Source organism: Aptenodytes patagonicus, chromosome 17 (assembly GCF_965638725.1).
Source record: "Aptenodytes patagonicus chromosome 17, bAptPat1.pri.cur, whole genome shotgun sequence".
Lineage (NCBI taxonomy): Eukaryota > Metazoa > Chordata > Aves > Sphenisciformes > Spheniscidae > Aptenodytes > Aptenodytes patagonicus.
Window position 1 is genome coordinate 8,593,563 of NC_134965.1, and position 17,596 is coordinate 8,611,158.

A 17,596-nucleotide genomic window follows, 5' to 3' on the forward strand; every position below is an offset into this window, starting at 1 on the left:
GCTTGGGGAAGGCGGCTGCTGCGCGCCCCAGCCTTGACCACACGCCGCCGGCGGAGCAGCCCCACCTCCAGCGCCAAGAGATGCATTTCCTGTAGCGAGCGCGCAGGGCGGAGCGGCGGGGCTGGCTGGGGCGCAGGGCGGCGGGCAGCGGCCCTCCACCGCCAGCGGCCCCCCGGGGGTTGAGCGGAGGCCAGGGGAGAGTCAGGCTGTCCCTCTTGTCCCACCGCTGGTGACCCCGGAGTTGCCGCCACCGCCGCTGCTCGGAGGCGGTTGTGCAGCTGCCCCAGGAGCGCCTGGCGCTGCGGCTGGGACACCGAGGCCGAGGGCCGGAGCTGGGGCAGACGGGAGCACCGGGGATCCCATAATGGCTCCTTTCATCCCGCGGCGGTGGCCGGCATCCAGGGCTGAGTCAGGCTGGGCAGGTTCGGCCGCGTGAGCCCCTTGCCTGGAGCCTCGCGGGGTCCCCTCCGCCGCCCCGCTGCCCGGCCAGCCATGGAGGAGGAAGAGGAGGCCATAGGGTACCTGGATAAAGTGCTGGAGGATGAAGATGACTCTGAGCCGGGAACCCCCACCAGCCCCGGGTCTCCGTTCTCGGCCAGCAAGAAGGTGGGCGGCAGGGGCACCCCGCTCCCACGCTGGGCAGCGGTGGGGGGACAAGGGGCATCTTGCTGGTGCTGGTGATGCCCAGATCTCGGGGCAGCTTCTGGGTTGGTGCGGCATGTGCTGGTGGGGGGCAGAGCTGAGGGGGCAGCGGGAGCATCACCACAGCCCGGCCACCCCCCTGGGACTGCCTGCGGCTGGGGGCACGGGGCAGGGCTGCACCAAGCATCAGGTGCAAAGGGCTCAGTGGGTGCTTGCACAGAGCGGGGTGAGCACCCGGCCTTCCTCCCGTGGGGGAGTGGTGGCAACGCGTGCTGCTGTGGGGGGGCTGTGTGGCTCAGCAGAGCTGGCGCCGGATGCTCAGGAAGGGGCTGGACCGTGCTCTGCCACTGCTCCACCGCACGGCCACCGGCAAACCCCCTAAACAGCCCCAAACCCCGGTGCTGGGGGGTGACTCTGGGGGGACCCCTATGCTGGCAGGCGCAGCCCAGCACCCTTCTCTTGCCTGCCCTGCCGGGGGTGCCTGGGTGCCCCCAGGGGGCTGGCATGGGGATGGAGGAGGGCTCTGGCCCCACTCTCCCTGGGGTCTCCTGCACGGGGTGGCCGCCAGACCCTGCTTTAGGGATGCTCCCCTGGGTCATGGGGGTCTGGTCAGCATCGTCCCTGTGAGGCGCTGCGGGCCCCAGGCATGGACGGGCCCCTTATCTCCCCGGCTCCCGCACAGGGCCCAGGCTGGGGGAAGCAGGAAGAGCCCGTGACTAATCGGTGGCAAAGAGCCCGTGAGCTCCCAATGCACAAAACTGGCCCCCCAGTGCACCCCACCGCTGCGCCGGCCACCACAGCCTGGCCTTAACGGTGCAGCCTGGCGGGGAGCCACGGGGTGGCCACTCTGCTTGGCACAGCAGCCCCGGGACTGGCTGGTGGATGCCGGAGCGGGATGGGAAGATGCTGATCTGTGGCTGTGCCCATCATGGGGCCGTGCACCCCTGGGTGTTTGCAGCTGCCAGGCACAATGGCCAGGGCTGGCAGGGGCAGGCAGTGCAGGCAGGGGTGAAACAGCACCAATATACCCCCAAACTGTCCCGAATGGCTCATTGCCCAGAGCAACTGATGTCCCTGTGGCTCTGCTTGGTCCCTGTCTGGGTGGCAAAGCCCGGTTCCTGAGTGTGATTTTTAGGACAAACAGTGCTGTGGAGGAGGCCAGGGCACACCGGGCGTTTGAGGCAGTCCAGGGGCTGGGGCATCCATGTCTGGGTGCTGGCAGAGCCTCACTGGGGGTCCCGGAGCCCACCAGCCTGGCTAGCATTGCCTGTCTCCCTGCTGTGAGGGTTGTGCCGCTGGAGCATCGGTGCTGCAGCAGACACGGGCACGGGCTGAGCCACCGTCGGCTGGAGCGGCAGCGGGGGCCCACACAGGCTGGGACCTGCCCCGGTGCCAGCGGGCAGTGACTGCTGGGGTGGCACTTTCCTGGGAAAGCCTCAGCTGGGGAAAAGGGTGGTGCTGGATCACGTGGCAGCACCATCCACTGCCGGGCATGATTTCACCGAGTGCCTCTGGACTCTGCCCTGGGAGAGTCCTGCCGTGCTGCGCACCACCCTGGAGTGCTGCCAGCAGCACCGGGCTCCTGGCCAGCTGGGAGCAGGGAGAGGAGCGAAGCCAGCGCAGCCCGTGGCTTCCCAGCTGGCTCCAGGCTGGCTGTGCCGCCCAGCGGGCACGTGCCCAGCCCTTGCCGTGGAGCGTCCCCAACGCTGGCAGGGACACATGCCCATGCGGGGATCCTGGGGATGGGCCGGAGGGATGAGGGGTTTCCTCCTGTGCCAGTTGCTGGCTCAGCCGGGTTCCTTGCTGTGTTGCACAGGGCGAGCGAGATGCTGGCAAAGGCCTGGAGATGCGGAAGCTGGTGCTCTCTGGTTTCCTGGCCAGCGAGGAGATCTACATCAACCAGCTGGAGGCCCTCTTGTTGGTGAGCACAGCCCCCAGCCTGGGCACCCCCTCCAGGGACGTCCCCCAGCAGGGGTGGGTGGATGGGTGGGTGGGTGGATGGATGGATGGACAGTTGGGTGGGTGGGTGGGTGGATGGATGGATGGATGGATGGATGGATGGATGGATGGAGTAATTTCTTCCTGGACAGCCTACCCTGGGCAGGTCTGGCCTGGGTGCTACCTGGGCAGGAGCAAAGCTGCAGGAGCCATGCCGGAGCCAGCCTTGCTGTGGTCTGGCCACCCCCGTCCCACCTCCCCCCACTGCCAGCATGCCTGGCAGGGAGGTATTTATAGCCCCGCTTCCTCTTGTGAATTCATTGGCCCTCATGGTGGAGATGCTGTTGCACAACGCGGGGGTCACTGCTGCCACGGATGGGGAAGTCTGCGGGGATGCAGAAGCCGGGAGCAGCCTCTCGGTCCAGCTGCTGGCCGGGACCCGTCCCGGGCAGCCCTCACTGCCGGCTCAGATCCTCCTCATCCCCAGCATCCCCGGGCTCCTGCGCCAACAGCATTAGCGTGGCTGCAGAGGAGGCAGCCGTTGCTGCCTGCGGGTGCGGTGGCAGGGCTGGGCTGAGCTGCCTGCGGGGTGTGGGTCCGGGCTGCCATGAGCCGTGGTGTGGGGCTGGAGTAGTCTTGGGGTCGCTTCTCCTCCCAGCCCTCATCTCAAATGCTCTCCCTTCTCCTTCGGCAGCCTATGAAGCCACTGAAGGCCACGGCCACTACGTCGCAGCCTGTCCTCACCCTCCAGCAGATCGAGACGATTTTCTACAAGATCCAGGACATCTACGAGATCCACAAGGAGTTTTACGACAGCCTGTGCCCAAAGGTGCAGCAGTGGGACAGCAACGTTACCATGGGCCACCTCTTCCAGAAGCTGGTACGCGCCTTCCCCAGGGCTTGCTCTGCTTGGAAGAGGAGGAGGGCTGGGGAGATGGAGCACCATGCTGCGGGGCGCGGCTCCACGGCATGGCTCAACTCATGCCCTGCCACAGGCTCGCCGGTGGCCGTGGGACTTGTTGCATCCCTCCCTGCAGCAGCCACTGCTGCCTGCCCAAGCCCTCCCATCCTGAGATGGGAGTTAGTGCAGCCTCCATGCCCCTTGCTGTAGCGGGGATGCCCACAGCTGGCGGGTCCTGGGTGCAACCGTGGCAGGGTTTTGGCTGGAGGTGCGTGGTGTGGCTTTGCTGCAGGGCTGGCAGGAGCCCAGGCGTGCGGGTGACTCTCTGGGGAGAGGCAGGGGGTCACTGCCTCTTTGCCCCCGGCTGCCTGCAGGCGCTGTGGCGGTGGCTCCCCGGGGTCACGCTCTGGGTCCTGCCGCTGCTGCTTCAGACTTGTGATGGGAGCACAGACTGTGCCCGCGGGTGCCGTGGCCATGGCCGTGTCAGGGAGGAGAGGAGGAGAGGGCAGGTCTAAGGGTGCTGGGAAGCAGCTGTAGCTTCAGCCTCCACTGTCCAGGCACCCATTGGCTTTCCACTGGATTTCGGAGGTTTGTGGGAGCACAGGGCTGGGCCAGAGCCCCACCATCCTGCCTTGGGCTAGGGCTTTCCCTGTGGGGCCAAGCGTGCAGCCCCCCAGCTGGCTATGGTCTGGCAGAGTGTCCTGCTGGGAGGGGACAGCTCTGGGCAGTGTCCCCTCGGCAGCTGCCTGGCCCCTCGCACTGTGGGGGGGCTTCAGCATCCCGCCGGGTGCCCGGCTAACCCCCGCTCCCTGCAGGCCAGCCAGCTGGGGGTCTACAAGGCCTTTGTGGATAACTACAAAATTGCACTGGAGACCGCGGAGAAGTGCAGCCAGAGCAACTACCAGTTCCAGAAGATCTCGGAGGTAAGCTGGACCGGGGCTGAGCTGGGGGGACGGGCTGCCATGGCTGGGCTGTCCCAGTGCAGGACAGAGAACGCCGTCCCCGTGGCCAAGCTGACTGTGTGTGCCCCGCAGAGATGCTCTCCCTGCCCTGGGGACTCTCGGGGACCGTCCCTGGGGTAGAGCCAACAGCGGCTGTGCCGGAGGGTCATGGCCTCTGGGTGTTTTGGGGGTTTGCCTCCTGTCTCATTCAAACTCAGGTTGGGCTCAGCCCTCGCTGCCATTATTTCTGGGATGCTGGGGCAACCTGCACCCGCTCACCCCATTCAGTGAGTGTGGGTGCTGGGTGCTGGGCACCTGTGGCTCATCTCCTGCTGGCTGCATCTCCATGCCTGGCTCCCCTATAGAAACAGGGACCTCCGTGGCCGCAGCCCGGCTCCCCGCTCCCTCCAGCCCCTCCACAGCAGGGCGGTTCAGCTTGGTGGGACCAGCGGTCTCCCCACACTAGCTGTGGGTGCCCTGCTCCAGGGAGACTCATGGGGCACGTGGGGTCCACCATGTCCCAGCTGCTGGGTGCAGCCAGAGCTGCTCCCGGCCAGGCAGCATCCTGTACAGTCCACACCTCCACCCCAGCACCCACGTGTGGCCTCCAGCAGGGCCAGGCTGGGGCCAGGGGGAGATATCAGAGTGCAGGAAGGGTGGGGGGCACCCCATGACCTTGAGCAATGACCTCCCCCCCCACCCCAGTCCCCGGTGGGCTGCTCTGATGGGCCTTTCCCTCCCTAGGAGCTGAAGGTGAAGGGCCCCAAGGACTCGAAGGAGAGCCACACATCCGTCACCATGGAGGGTACGGCAGGCGTGGGCGTGGGGAGGGGGATGCAGCCTTTTGTCTGTGCGCGGGACCGGCATGGATGAATTACTGAATGGCTCCCGTGAGTGGAGCCCTTTGTGTTCCCATGTGCGGAGCCAGCAAGGATGGCGGGGAACGCAGCTCTTTAGGATGCTGGGGGCGTGCAGCAGCCCCCCACCCCCTGCCCACCCCCTCCTCCCCGCCCGCCGGCTGCGCTGAGAGCTGTGCTGAGGGGCCGATGCCGTGCTGCAGCCGGGCTGAGCTGCCGCGGGGTGGCAGAGATGGCTGCGCGGAGACGGGGCTGCCATGGAAATCCTCATCGTTGTCCGGCTCTGCTGTAACTGCACCTACGGTGAGGTGGGGGGGTGCGGCTCCAAATTCGGGTGCTGGTGGGGAGCGATGCTGCGGGGATGCTGGCCCGGGGCTGGCTGTCCTTGCCGGGGGGGTGGAGGCTGCGTCGTGCTCTGCAGCCTGAAGTTGGGAGCGTCTTTGTTCCAAGCTCTGTTGAATCATCTTGGCTCCGACACATGCGGCCACGCGCTCGCCTTCCCCGCCAGGCAGGGGCTCGTGCCGGTGGCGGGATGGCGAGGGCCTGGGGCGGGCAGGGGGAACCCCCTCTGCCTGGGCTGTGCCGTGGGGAGGGGTCCCCGTTTGCTCGCCGGAGGCTGTGAGCATCGTGGGGCTGGAACGCCCATCTCTCCGCAGCTGGAGAGAAGAGGCACCGGGCATCCCTGCCTGCTGATGCGTGGCCCCATGCTGCCCACCTGTGGGTCCTGGACTGGCGTGACTGTGCCGGCAAGGAGCCCAGTGCTCCTCCCTTGTGCCGGGACAGCCCCACCCAGGGCTCCCCGGTGCTTTGCATGTGCCTGTAGCGATTAGGGTCCATCCTTGCCGCGGGTCTGGGGTGGGGAAAGGGGGGACACCCTGCCTGCCCCCTCCATCCCAGAGCAGGGCTGTCACTGGCTGCTGCAGGGAGCAGGGCTCCGGTTTTACTCTCTGGCATGGAGTCATGGGGGATGCAGCCTCCCATTCGGGGTCCAGCCCCATGTCCTCACCTCCCGAGCAGAGACCTCCTGCTTGCCAGGACAGGGGGTCCCTCTCTCAGGACCGGGCGCCACGAGGCAGCACCATCTGGGGGAATGGGAGCACCTCCTGGGATGGGAGCCCCCCGTGGCTCATAGCGCAGGGTGGGGCGGGCAGCACCTTTCCCTCCTCTCCCCCAGCCCGAAGCCTGGCCCCGCTTGGCCCCAGCGGTTTGGGGAAGTGGTCCGAAGTGAAGGGAAAATGCAGAGGCATCGGCCTGGGTGTAAGCAGCCCAGGGAGACATGCGAGCGGACGGGTGCGGGGAGCAGCACCGTGGTTGTGCTCTGTGCCTTTGCCCACCCAAAGAGCCAGGGAGGAGGAGGGTCGAGCTGCTTGGGGTGAAACATGCCTCTGAAGAGCCCCTGGGGCCAGTTTCCCACTGGGAGGGTGTGCAGCAAGAGAAAGGGGGTGTCTGTACCCCGTGTGTGGGGCAGCTCAGTCCCCCTGCCCCGGATGGAACTGCACATGCAGGGATGGGGGGCTGCAGGGAGGGGACACGGGGCAGCGGCGTTGGGATGATGCCTCGGCCCCTGGGGTCTCTGTAGGTGGGGGTTTTGCTGCTGACGAGCAGGCTGGGTTCCCCTTGCACCCAGGGCCAGCCAGGGCAGGGGGATACGGGGTGCTTCATGGGGTGGCAAAGCCCCACAAGCGCAGGTGGTGACAGGACCCACCGCTAAGCCAAAAGGGAAACTGAAAAAGCTGCCAACTGTTGGGGGTGACAAGCGGCTCTTCCGCGCCACAGCCACCGCACGGCAAGCTGGCGGTGCCGGAGCCCGCGCTGCGCCTGGGGAGGTCCTTCACTCCAGAGGGGGATGTGCTGACACAGTTGTGGTGGGGACGTCCCACAGCTGGTGGCAGTCGGGGCAGAGCGGTGTTTGTGACGGCCCCTCCGGCTTTGCCACCTGTGACCTGTGGCAGCAGAGGGGAAGAGGACATGGTGTCTGGGTCGGTGTCCCCATCGTGCCCCATCCCAGGGCAGGGACAGACCTTGCCAGCACGGGGCCGTGGCTGGAGCAGAGCACCATGCGGGAAGTGCCATGCGGCAAGCGCCATGCGGCAGTTGTCCGGGCTTGTCACCCCAGCGGGGACCTCACAGGCGCCCGTGCTGCTGGCGAAACCCCTCAGGAGCAGCCCTGAAATCAAGGTGCACATCGGGCAGCTGCCAGCACTGGGCTCTGCCCTTGCTCCGCACACCAGCCTGGCCATGGTTTCTCCTGCCTCTGGCGCAGCAGGGCATGGGGCTGCGGCATTGAGCCTTGGCTCACCACTGCTCTGGGCAGTAACGTGACGGTCCAGCTGTCGCTGGCTCCGTGCAGAACAGACCCCAGATGCTCACCCAGGGCTCCATGCAGACCTGGGGGTCTCTGGGCATCTGGTCTCCCCTCCTTGCCCCCGTGGGGTGTGGTGCTGGCTCTCGTGGGTGGGAGAGGGGCTGGGGCCCCGGCGGCAGGTGGCTGCTGACACCTCCTCTCTCCCCACAGCGCTGCTGTACAAACCCATCGACCGGGTGACGCGGAGCACCCTTGTCCTGCACGTGAGTGTGATGCCAGTCCCAGGGCGGTGGGGGGCTCTGTCCCTGTTGCTCCTGGGGACCCGCAGCCATGGGGAGTGTTGGTGGGGGGTCTCTAGGGTGCGTGCTGCAGGCAGGGCAGTGCCCTCGGGCCACTCACCCACGCCTGTCCCCTTTCAGGACCTCCTCAAGCACACCCCAGCCGACCACCCCGACTACCCGCTGCTCCAGGACGCCCTCCGCATCTCGCAGAACTTCCTCTCCAGCATCAATGAGGACATTGATCCCCGGAGGACAGCAGTCACCACCCCCAAGGGGGAGGTGAGGCAGCGGGGAGGGCAGGGCCTGGGCACAGGGTGAGGACTGAGCCCTCTGCCAGCCCCTGGCTGGTGTCTCCAGCTCCATGGTGCTTGGCCAGGAGATGGAGGGTTTCCTCTAGATGCAGTCCTGGGTGCAAGGTTAGGGCTCTACCTGGTCCTTGCTGCTTGCTGGCACCCTACTGAGAGTATGGGACCCAAAATAGTACCCAGAGGACATGGACCTTCCCATGTCCTTGTTAATTTAGCCATGGAGAGGGACAGGAGCATCCGTCCCCTGCAGTTTGTTGGCTTTTGCTCTCTGCCCGCTCTCACGCCAGCCCTGCTGCCCCGCAGACCCGGCAGCTTGTCAAGGATGGCTTCTTGGTGGAGTTGTCAGAGGGCTCACGGAAGCTGCGGCACGTCTTCCTCTTCACCGACGTGCTGCTCTGTGCCAAGCTGAAGAAGACGGCGGTGGGGTAAGGAGGGTGCTGGGCATGGGGGGGGGGATGTGTCACAACCTCCCTGTCCTCTGGCAGGCAGAGGGACGTGCCAGGAGGGGGGTCAGGCATCACTCAGCACCCGTTCCCTGGCCGCAGGAAGCACCAGCAGTATGACTGCAAGTGGTACGTGCCCCTGGCTGACCTGGTGTTCCCCTCGCCGGAGGAGTCGGAGCACTGCCCGCAGGTCCACGTCATCCCCGACCATGAGCTGGAGGACATGAAGATGAAGATCTCGGCCATCAAGAGCGAGGTGCAGAAGGAGGTGAGAGAAGGGTGTGGGTGGTTGGGGAGGGTGTGAGACCTGCTGCCGGCGTGGGTGCCTTCCTGTGGGGTCAGGGATGGGACATGGAGGGGCTGGGGGCACCTGCGAAAGCTCCTGTCCACTCCCCACCTCCAGAAAGCCAACAAGGGGCAGAGCCGGGCCATCGAGCGCCTCAAGAAGAAGATGTTTGAGAACGAATTCTGGCTGCTCCTCAACTCACCCGCCATCCCCTTCCGCATCCACAACCGCAATGGGAAGGTGAGGAGCACGGGCTGGGGGCCGGGCTCAGCCCTGCTGGCGCACAGCCTGCTGCATCACTCTCTCTCTTGCAGAGCTACCTCTTCCTGCTGTCGTCCGACTACGAAAGGTCTGAGTGGAGGGAGGCCATTCAGAAACTGCAGAAAAAGGGTAAGTTTGGGGCTGCCAAGACCCTCTTGGGGCTCTTGGCCCCCCCAGGGACCACGAGGAGGTCCCGCAGGATCACAGCCTGCTCGGTCCCTGGGCCAGCACTGGCTGCATCCCTCTGAAGCTCCCCTCCTGTCCTCTCCCAGACCTCCAGGCCTTCGTCCTGAGCTCGGTGGAGCTGCAGGTGCTCACGGGATCCTGCTTCAAGCTACGCACCGTCCACAACATCCCGGTCACCAGCAATAAGGACGGTGAGTGTCCGCTGGGCTGGTGGGTCCCTCTTTGCCTCCAGGTGATGCCGGTGAGGAGCTGCGGGGTCCCTCAGCTGGTGTGTGGTCCCTGCTCCGGGACCCTGGCTGTGCAGGGGGACAGCTACCCACCAGGTGGCACTGCTGGAGCAGAGTCGGGCTCCCAGGCAGGACAATCCTGGCTGCAACATGGGGCTGCTTTTGGGGTCTCTCCAGCACCCCCATGGGCTGGGTAGGACCAGGGTCTCCCCAGGGCGAGACCCAGCCAGCCCTACTGGGAACCTCCCCCAGGGCTGTCCAGCAGCAGGAGAGCTCAGGGTGTCCGGCAGGGATGATCAGCAACGGGGGATATGTGTCCTTTTCCAGACCTGGGGGACGGCCCTCCGGGGGGCTGGGGACATTGGGGTGTCACCACAGGCACTTAGTGTTCACGGTGGCAGAGGCTGCCTCGGGGACGGCCAGCCCTCATGCTGGCCCTGGGGCGCGGGAGGTGGCAGCTGAACCCTGACGCAGCCTCTGCTCTCCCCACCGCAGACGACGAGTCCCCCGGGCTCTACGGGTTCCTGCACGTCATTGTCCACTCCGCCAAGGGCTTCAAGCAGTCTGCCAGTAAGTGTGGGTGCACACCCTTGCTCGGAGGGGCCAGTGCCAGTGGGGGAGCTGGGGTCCAGCATGTGGCCCTGCTCTGCCCGCAGCGGTCCCCTGGGAGCCGGCGGGGACATTCCTCAGGCACTGAGCGGTATCTGCTCCCCCAGACCTTTACTGCACACTGGAGGTGGACTCCTTTGGCTACTTTGTCAGCAAAGCCAAGACCAGGGTTTTTCGGGACACCACCGAGCCGCAGTGGAACGAGGTGAGAGGAGGGTGGGACACAGGGAGGGGACTGTGCCCCTCCCTTCCCTTCCAGCCCCAGTTTTGAAGCTGCTCTGGGGTGCTGGGGCTGAGCCACCTTCCCTCCGCACCCCAGGAGTTCGAGATCGAGCTGGAGGGCTCCCAGTCCCTGCGCATCCTCTGCTATGAGAAGTGCTACGACAAGACCAAGCTCAACAAGGACAACAACGAAATCGTGGACAAGATCATGGGCAAGGGGCAGATCCAGGTACGCGCTGGGGCTTTTGGGCATCTTCTCACCCAATGTTGGACCTCTTGGGGCCAGGCGCCTGGGCTGGGAAGGTTGCCCTGGGGTGATGCCTGGGATGGGAGACGCCTGGCAGCATGGGCAGGCGGCTCTGCTTTTGGGAGCGGGGCACAGGGATTGTGGCTTGGGGTTGAAGGCAGCAAGGTGGGTGGGCATCAGGTGTGTGGGTGATGGTCCCGGGGCACGGTGGCTGCAGGAGAAGGTGGGACAAAGTGAGAGGGGGTCCTGTGGAGGTGGCAAAGCTAGCGGCCACCCCCCAGACGTGTGTCCAGCTCCAGCTGGGCTGGAAGCGTTTCCGTTCTGCCATCCTCCGTGCTCTGGCGCCGAGGGGCTGCAGGGAGGGGGTCAGCACCTGCCCCAGGGAGGGCTCTGAGCATGCAAGGCCCCCGTCCCTCCCTGCCAGCTGTGGCTGTCCCGCTCTGCCACCATCTGCCTCCCCTGCGCCTCCATCAGCCGCTGTTATGGCAACGGGGGTTTCCAGGGCAACAGCTGAGCCGCCTCTGATTGGCGGTTGCCAGGCAGGGACGATAGAGGCCTGGACTGCCCTAAGATGCTCCCAGGTAAGCAGGACCTGGAAGATGGAGGGGGGGGCAGGAAGCCCCCAGACCCCGCATCCCCCCAGCACCTGCCTTGGCCAGGCTGCAGGGAGGCTCAGGGCAGCAGGGACAGTTCGGGATGGGGGTGCCCCTGTGTTTTCCTGGCAGGGACCCTGGGTCCGGCTGCCTTCCCCACTGTGCTGGGGACAGCGTCATGCCCAGGACACAGCCCTCAACCCAAGGCCACTTCAAAGGGCCCAGCGTGGCTGCCTGCTCCGTGGGAAAGTGGCTGAGGGCAGGTCCCCGGGGAGCGGGGAGCAGCACGGAAATGCTGGTGGGAAGGGGACACTGTGGGGGGGATGGCACTGCACCGGGTGCAGGGTGTGAGATGGGGGCTCAGCTTCACCAGCGGCTTGTTCCTGCCCAAAATCACCTGTCTGTTGCCCCCTCCCTGGGAGAACAGCGGTGTGGGGGTGGCACTGGGACAAGTGGGAGGGCTGGGGCGGGGAAGGGGCTTGGTGCCCCGTGGGGATCAGCCCAGCTGCGCTCTCGGAAATAGCCTGGGTCAACAAACATGAGTCATGCTGGGAGACGGGGAGACACAGGGGTCGGGACGGGGACAGCACAGCTCGTCCCTGCCGTGCGAAAGTCGTGGGGGAAGAAAGGGAGAGAGAGGAGGCCCTGGGGCTGCTTATCCCAAGGACCCGGCTGGACAGAGTGGTGTCGGGGTTGGGGCTGTTCCGCCATCACCCAGAGCCACAGCTCGTCCCTGCTCCAGGAGTGGGGTGGGTGGCAGGGCAGGGACGGGGCAGCCTGGCTACAGGCAGGATGGGCAGTGCTGCCTGTGGGGCTGTGGGTTGTGGCCAAGCCTCAGCGCTGCCCCCTTGCCCTCTGCCCTGAGCTGTTCAGGCAGCGATGCTGCCCTGGATGGTCCTTACCCTGGCCGGTCCCTGGGCTCGTCGTGGGCTGCTGCTGGTTCCAGTTAGCAGCAGGAGTGGGAGACACTGGGATCGCGGGGGTCAGCAGCTCAGCAAACACCCATGGTGTGTGGGGGGGCTGCCAGGATGGCCGAACCCCCCTGCGTGGCTGGTGCTGTGCCCGCTGCCCAGCTCTAATCTGACAGCCCAGGCACATGGGTTGGCCATGAAAGCAGCTTAGTGGCATCACGGGCCGGTGGGAGCAGGTCAGTGTGTGAGGGGGACGCTGCAGCCCCTCTGCGGGGATCAGCAGGGGCCCCCGGAGGCTGCGGAGGTGCCATGGGTAGGAGTCATGTCCTGTTGGTGCAGAGGACGTGGCTGGGTCCATGGAGGGGCTGGGGTTGGCACCAGCCTCCTCTCGAGCATCCTGGCAGTGAGCGCCGAGGGGTCTGCAGCGTGGCGAGCGTTGGACCCCTATCCTGCACCCCATCCCTGTGGCTGGTGGAGGGTGGGCACCCTGTGCCACATGGGCCTGGCCATGCCACCGGCTGCTCTGTGGGAAGGTGGGTCTGGGCGCGGGGATGGCTCTGCTGCGGCTTCCAGTTGGCATTAATCCTGTTCTGTTGTTGTTAACCCCGTTTTGCATGCGGTTTCCAATGCTGGGACGTGCCGTGGTCAGGGTAGAGGTGCCGTGGGGGGCTTATGTCCCCAGCACTGCAGGGCTCAGCCCAGCTCTGAGCTGTGCCGGTCATGCCCAGCAGCTAGGCTGCCCCACGTGGGGCTGTGTCCGGTGGATGCTGGCAGGGGTGCCTGGTGCTGTGGCGGGCTGGCAGACAGGCGCTGGGGGTAAGCAGAGCAGGCTGCGGGTGCTTGTGCCCACGTTGCAGAGAGGAGAGGCTGGATCCGGCCCCTGTGCCCTGGGGTGGGCAAGGAGAGAGGCAGCGGGTGCATGAAGGGGGCATCGGGGTGATGCTGGGGGGATGGGGCAGGACAGAGCAGCTGTTTACCCAGCACCCATTGGATGCACGGGGGGGGATGCGGCTGTTGAAGTGGAGCCTGTGTTGTCATGGGCATGGTGCCTGCCGTACCCGCAGGGAATAGCTGCCTGTCTGTCTGTCTCCCTCGTGCTGGGCTGGCAGAGGCTCTGGAGGGCGGAGATTTGTGGTGTCAGGGCTCCCTGGACCTGCAGGGACCCACAGGGTGACCCATGTGGACTCAGGGGGTTGCTGAGGGCTGGACCTGGGGGCAGTGCAAGTCCCCCCCCATCCTGCACTTTGCCATGTACCTGCCTGTCAGGAGATGCGGAGGGCAGGCAGGCAGGCAGGGACCCTTCCAGGGCCGGGGCACAGGGCAGAGCCCTGCCTGCACCCCATCCGCCTGCCCTGCAGCTCTGCCCCACCACATCACCCCCTGGCAGTGGGGCTGACAAGGGCCAGGGCAGGCTTGGAGGGCGGGGGGGTGGGCGGGTCCCCGCCTGTCCCTAGGCCTGACAGGAGACCCCAAAGTCCCATCCCCGTGCCCCTTGCCGAGACCGGGAGAGCCAGCCTGGCTCCTCCGCGGAGCTGAGGATGCTGCGGCCGACAGCAGCGATGCCTCCTGGGGCCGCGGCCGCCGATGGTGCAGGGAAGCGGATAACGGCGGCGGGGAGGCCGGGCGGCCCCTCCAGCCTGCCCGAGCGGCGGCGGGCGGCAGGGCGAGAGTTAAACGCGTGGGGGCCGCCGGGGGGGGGGGGGGGGGGGGGCTGCCTTTGAGTCACTTCCTCGAAGGGGGAGGGAGGCTTTTGGGGCTGCCGAGCCGCCTCTCGCCAGCCTGGCTCACACCCTGAAGATGAGCCCTGCCCGCTCGCCTCCCCGCCGCCCCAGCCGGGCTCCCCTTGCCGGCCCCCGCCGCCCCAGCCGCCGCTGACCTCCCGCCCGGAGCAGAAAGGATGCGGGTGCTGTCCTAACCCAGCCCCGGCCACCCCCCGGCCCCCCCCCCCCCCCCCCCCGGCCACCCTCGTCTCGTCTCGCCTCCCCTCGCCTCGCCTCCCCTCGCCTCGCCTCCCGGAGCTGAAGCGGTCGTCGCGATGACTGAGGTGCTGGTGCAGCCGGACGGCAGCCCCGGCCCCGTGGGCGAGCGACCGGAGCGCGGCGTGGAGGAGCCCGAGGGGAAGCGTCCCCCCAACACGGGTGCCCGCCTCTGGGGCAGGGTGCGCAGCAAGCTGCTCCGGCAGAAGGTGCCTCTCGGGGTGCGCGGGGGGGGGACGGGGGGGGACGGGGACGACGGGGACCGTGGCAGGCACCAAATGGGCACTGGGACGGCTTCGCCATGTCACCGGGCTCAGCTGTGTGTGGTGGCTGTGGCTTTTTGGCTGGTGGCTTTGTGGGGTGCGGGGGGGGCTGTATTGCTTGTGGGGAGAGGGCTGGGGGGTCCGTGCGTGGAGCGGCGAGGCTGTTTGGGTGCTTTGGGAACTCTTAGAAGCAGTTAGCAGCCTGCGGGGTGCTTGTTTCCCTCCTTCCCTCTCCCTCTGTGCACTGGGGGGGCCGGGGGGACTGAGCCGTTTATGCTGGGGGTCCTGCGGATGTTGGGGACCTCCCCTGCCCAGCCCTGGGGCTCGCCCAGGAGGCAGAAATGCTTGCAGGCTGGCTGGGGCCGTGGCAGCACAGCACCCGGTGCCTGCGTACCCCCTCTCACCAGGGTGCTGCTTGGTTTGCAACCCCACCCCCCCGGGTCCATCCAGGCTCCCCTGAGCTCGCAGCCCATGTCGCAGCCCCATCAGCCGGTGCTGCCCATCTTTGTGAGAGGACGGAGGGCAGGGGTGGGCAACGGAGGTGACGAGGGAGGGGGACAGCACCATCGCAGGCTGTCCCAGAGCCCCCACAATCTTGTGGGGGGCTCCGGGGGTTTCCCTCCGTGGGGTCCCCCTGCACGGGGAGCTGCTGGCTTGGGGCTTGGCTGCAGCCACAGGCAGGGGCTGCCTGGGCACGTGGGGGTTCGGTTTGGCAGCAGTGGGGCCGAGGTTTGCTCAGCGGCGGGGCTGCCAGTGCGGCAGCGGGGCTGCCTGTGACGCAGCGGCATTAACCTCGATTCTGTGCCGCCGCCGCTCCCGCAGAGAGGATTAAGGGGCAGTGAGGGCTGTGTGGGGAGGCTGCCCAGCGGCTGCCGCCGGCTGTTGCTGGGTCAAAACATGAGGACGTTTCGTTTCCCAGCCCCACGCGTCCCCACCGCGGCCGCTAGCTTCCCTGCCTGCTGCCAACTGGGAGCACTGGGGCTGCAGGGGCATGACGTGGCCCCGGTGGGTCTGTGCACGGTCCTGGTGTGCCGTGGGTGCCTGCCGCTTCTCACAGCTCTCAGGGCTGTGAATCGCTGCTTTTTTTGGGGCTGTGCTTTGCCACCAGCAGCATTCGCTGGTGCGGGGGCCACTCTGCCCCCATGGCACAGAGCAACTCAGGGACCGCCTGTTCCCTGGAGAGGGAGCTGCCAGCACGGGGGTCTGGTGGGGGCATCTCCTGCTCAGCAGAGCCGGGGCAGCTGCGGGAGGCCAGGCTGGGGTGGCCATGGGTGCTGTGCTGATCGGAAGCAACCCTGATTGTAGCAGCTCCCCCAGGATCCCGCCCCCCAGGACCGTGGCAGAGATGGCCTCGACGGCTGAGTCACCAGATTGCTCCCGATGGCTTCATCCTGGGCTGATGGTTGGGTGACCTCATGGGTGTGAGGCGCGATAAAGGGACATGCCCAGCCTGGCAGCCCCTACCCTACCACAGCATCCCAGTGCTCAGGGCCCTGGAGAGCCGCCACGAGGGTTTGGAGCCGTCCCAGCTCCTCACCTGGGAGCGCCGGGGACCCGGCGCTGCCTGGGTCTGTCTTGGCTGCTGCTGCCCACGCAGGAACTGTATCCACGATGCACGGCTCAAAGGTGCCTTGAGGACAAAATCCCAGGATGTGGCCTTGTCCCCTTGAGTTCAGTCGCCCCATGCATGGGACAAGCAGCAGGCAGAGGCTGTGGGAGGCAAGCACCAGGACTGGGGGGGGCCCTGCAACCGGACCCCCCCCAGGACGCACGAAGCTCTGCAGGGCTGCTGGGATGCTCATCGCCTGCCACACTGCCACCTTTCCCTCTGCGACCAGGGACCTTGTCCTACAAGCAAACACCTTTGGATAATTTAGGAAAATGGGATGATGGCACATCCCTGCAGCCGGAACCAGGGGGTGTTTCACCTCGCTGTGGATGAGTGTGGCACCATGGCAGATGCTGGCCCGGGCATGAATGCTGCGCCGCTGCTGAGAGTCCCATGAGATGCAGGAGGGAGCAGCCTGGAGAGGCACCAGTGACTTGGCTGAGCCATTTCCATGGGCGCAGGCTGGTGTTTGAAGTCGGCTGAGCACCGAGCTGCTGAAGAGAAGCTGATGTCTGGGACAGCAGCATGTCACTTGTGCCATCCTGTACAGTGCTGGCAGGGAGGCTGTTCCCTGGGACTCCCAGGCCAGCAGTTCCCCACCGGCCTGGGACATCCCCGCACCATGCTGGAGCAAGACAGCTTGCTTTGGAGGAGAAGATGATGGTGGTGGTAGCTGAGATGGGGTGTTTGCCAGCACCGCGTGGGCAGGAGCTGCCTCTGGCACTGTGGGTGGATGCTCCCATCCATCCTCCCACGCCGGGAGACAAAGCATCGGCCGCAGCTTTGCTTCTTGCGGGGAGCAGGCAGTGTGGTGGTGTTGCCTGCTGTGCGGGGTGTCAGCGGGCAGGGCTGGAGAAGCACCGGAGCCGGGCCACAGCCCCGTGCCCTGTGGGTGCACGGGGACCTGCCCCAGCTGCAAGGGAGCTTGGGCCAGTGGCGCCAGCTGAACTAACCCAAATTTGGGGCCATGCCGGCTGCTGCAGGGAGCTGGATGGGGATGATTCTGCCCAACCGGGGGCAAGCAGCTGTGGGAAGGCAGCATGCTTGGGGTAAGGTCTGTGGCGCTGGTGGCAGCCAACCTGGCTTTTATTAAAGCTTTCTTCAGAGCCCTGCTAAAGCCCTTCCAGATGTGAGCTGCCAGGGCCATCAGAGCCGGGGGGACCCAGGGGACGGGGATGGGGAAGACATATGTGGTGGTTGAAATTAAAGTCGTGCTGCAGAGTGGGGAGGCCCACGACTCCCGACTCGGCCAGAGGGTGAAGGGCTTTGCTGCTGCTGCCTGAGGCTCGCAGGGTTGGACGCTGCCATGAGCGGGACCTGGCTGTGTGGGGAAGAGGGGTGAAAGCCCCATGGGACAGGTGGCGTTGGATTGGTGTTGGCCGTAGTGGGTGCATGGCAGCGCCGCGGGGGGATCTGGCACTGGGGAGGGAACACGGGGGAGTTGGAGCAGCAGGGCTGGGGTTGGCGGCAGCCTGGCTGCAGCCTTGTGATCCTGGCATCCAAACCTGCTGCAGGCCCCCACGGGAGCCCAGGGCAGCTGCAGCCTTCCTCCTTCTCCTCCTCTTCCCACTCCCCCCACTGCTGTTCCCA

The 17,596-nt window shown here is 66.5% G+C and overlaps 1 protein-coding gene across 6 annotated transcripts in view; it reads left to right on the forward strand.

The window, feature by feature from the left end:
- The window catches only part of ABR (ABR activator of RhoGEF and GTPase), a 42,769-nt gene that overhangs the window by 17,704 nt on the left and 7,469 nt on the right, over window positions 1-17,596 (forward strand). For 2 of the 6 annotated variants that reach the window (XM_076354928.1, XM_076354929.1), the window contains exons 3-16: window positions 2,459-2,563; window positions 3,275-3,460; window positions 4,297-4,404; window positions 5,167-5,227; window positions 7,795-7,847; window positions 8,004-8,144; window positions 8,477-8,598; window positions 8,719-8,884; window positions 9,020-9,142; window positions 9,217-9,292; window positions 9,436-9,540; window positions 10,072-10,146; window positions 10,293-10,390; window positions 10,505-10,636. In XM_076354928.1, the coding sequence (XP_076211043.1) occupies window positions 2,459-2,563; window positions 3,275-3,460; window positions 4,297-4,404; window positions 5,167-5,227; window positions 7,795-7,847; window positions 8,004-8,144; window positions 8,477-8,598; window positions 8,719-8,884; window positions 9,020-9,142; window positions 9,217-9,292; window positions 9,436-9,540; window positions 10,072-10,146; window positions 10,293-10,390; window positions 10,505-10,636 (1,551 nt within the window). Of the gene's footprint in view, window positions 1-134; window positions 607-2,458; window positions 2,564-3,274; window positions 3,461-4,296; window positions 4,405-5,166; window positions 5,228-5,482; window positions 5,583-7,794; window positions 7,848-8,003; window positions 8,145-8,476; window positions 8,599-8,718; window positions 8,885-9,019; window positions 9,143-9,216; window positions 9,293-9,435; window positions 9,541-10,071; window positions 10,147-10,292; window positions 10,391-10,504; window positions 10,637-14,136; window positions 14,344-17,596 lie in introns of those variants that run through there. The other 4 variants (XM_076354930.1, XM_076354933.1, XM_076354931.1 and 1 more) reach the window with 4 other exon arrangements.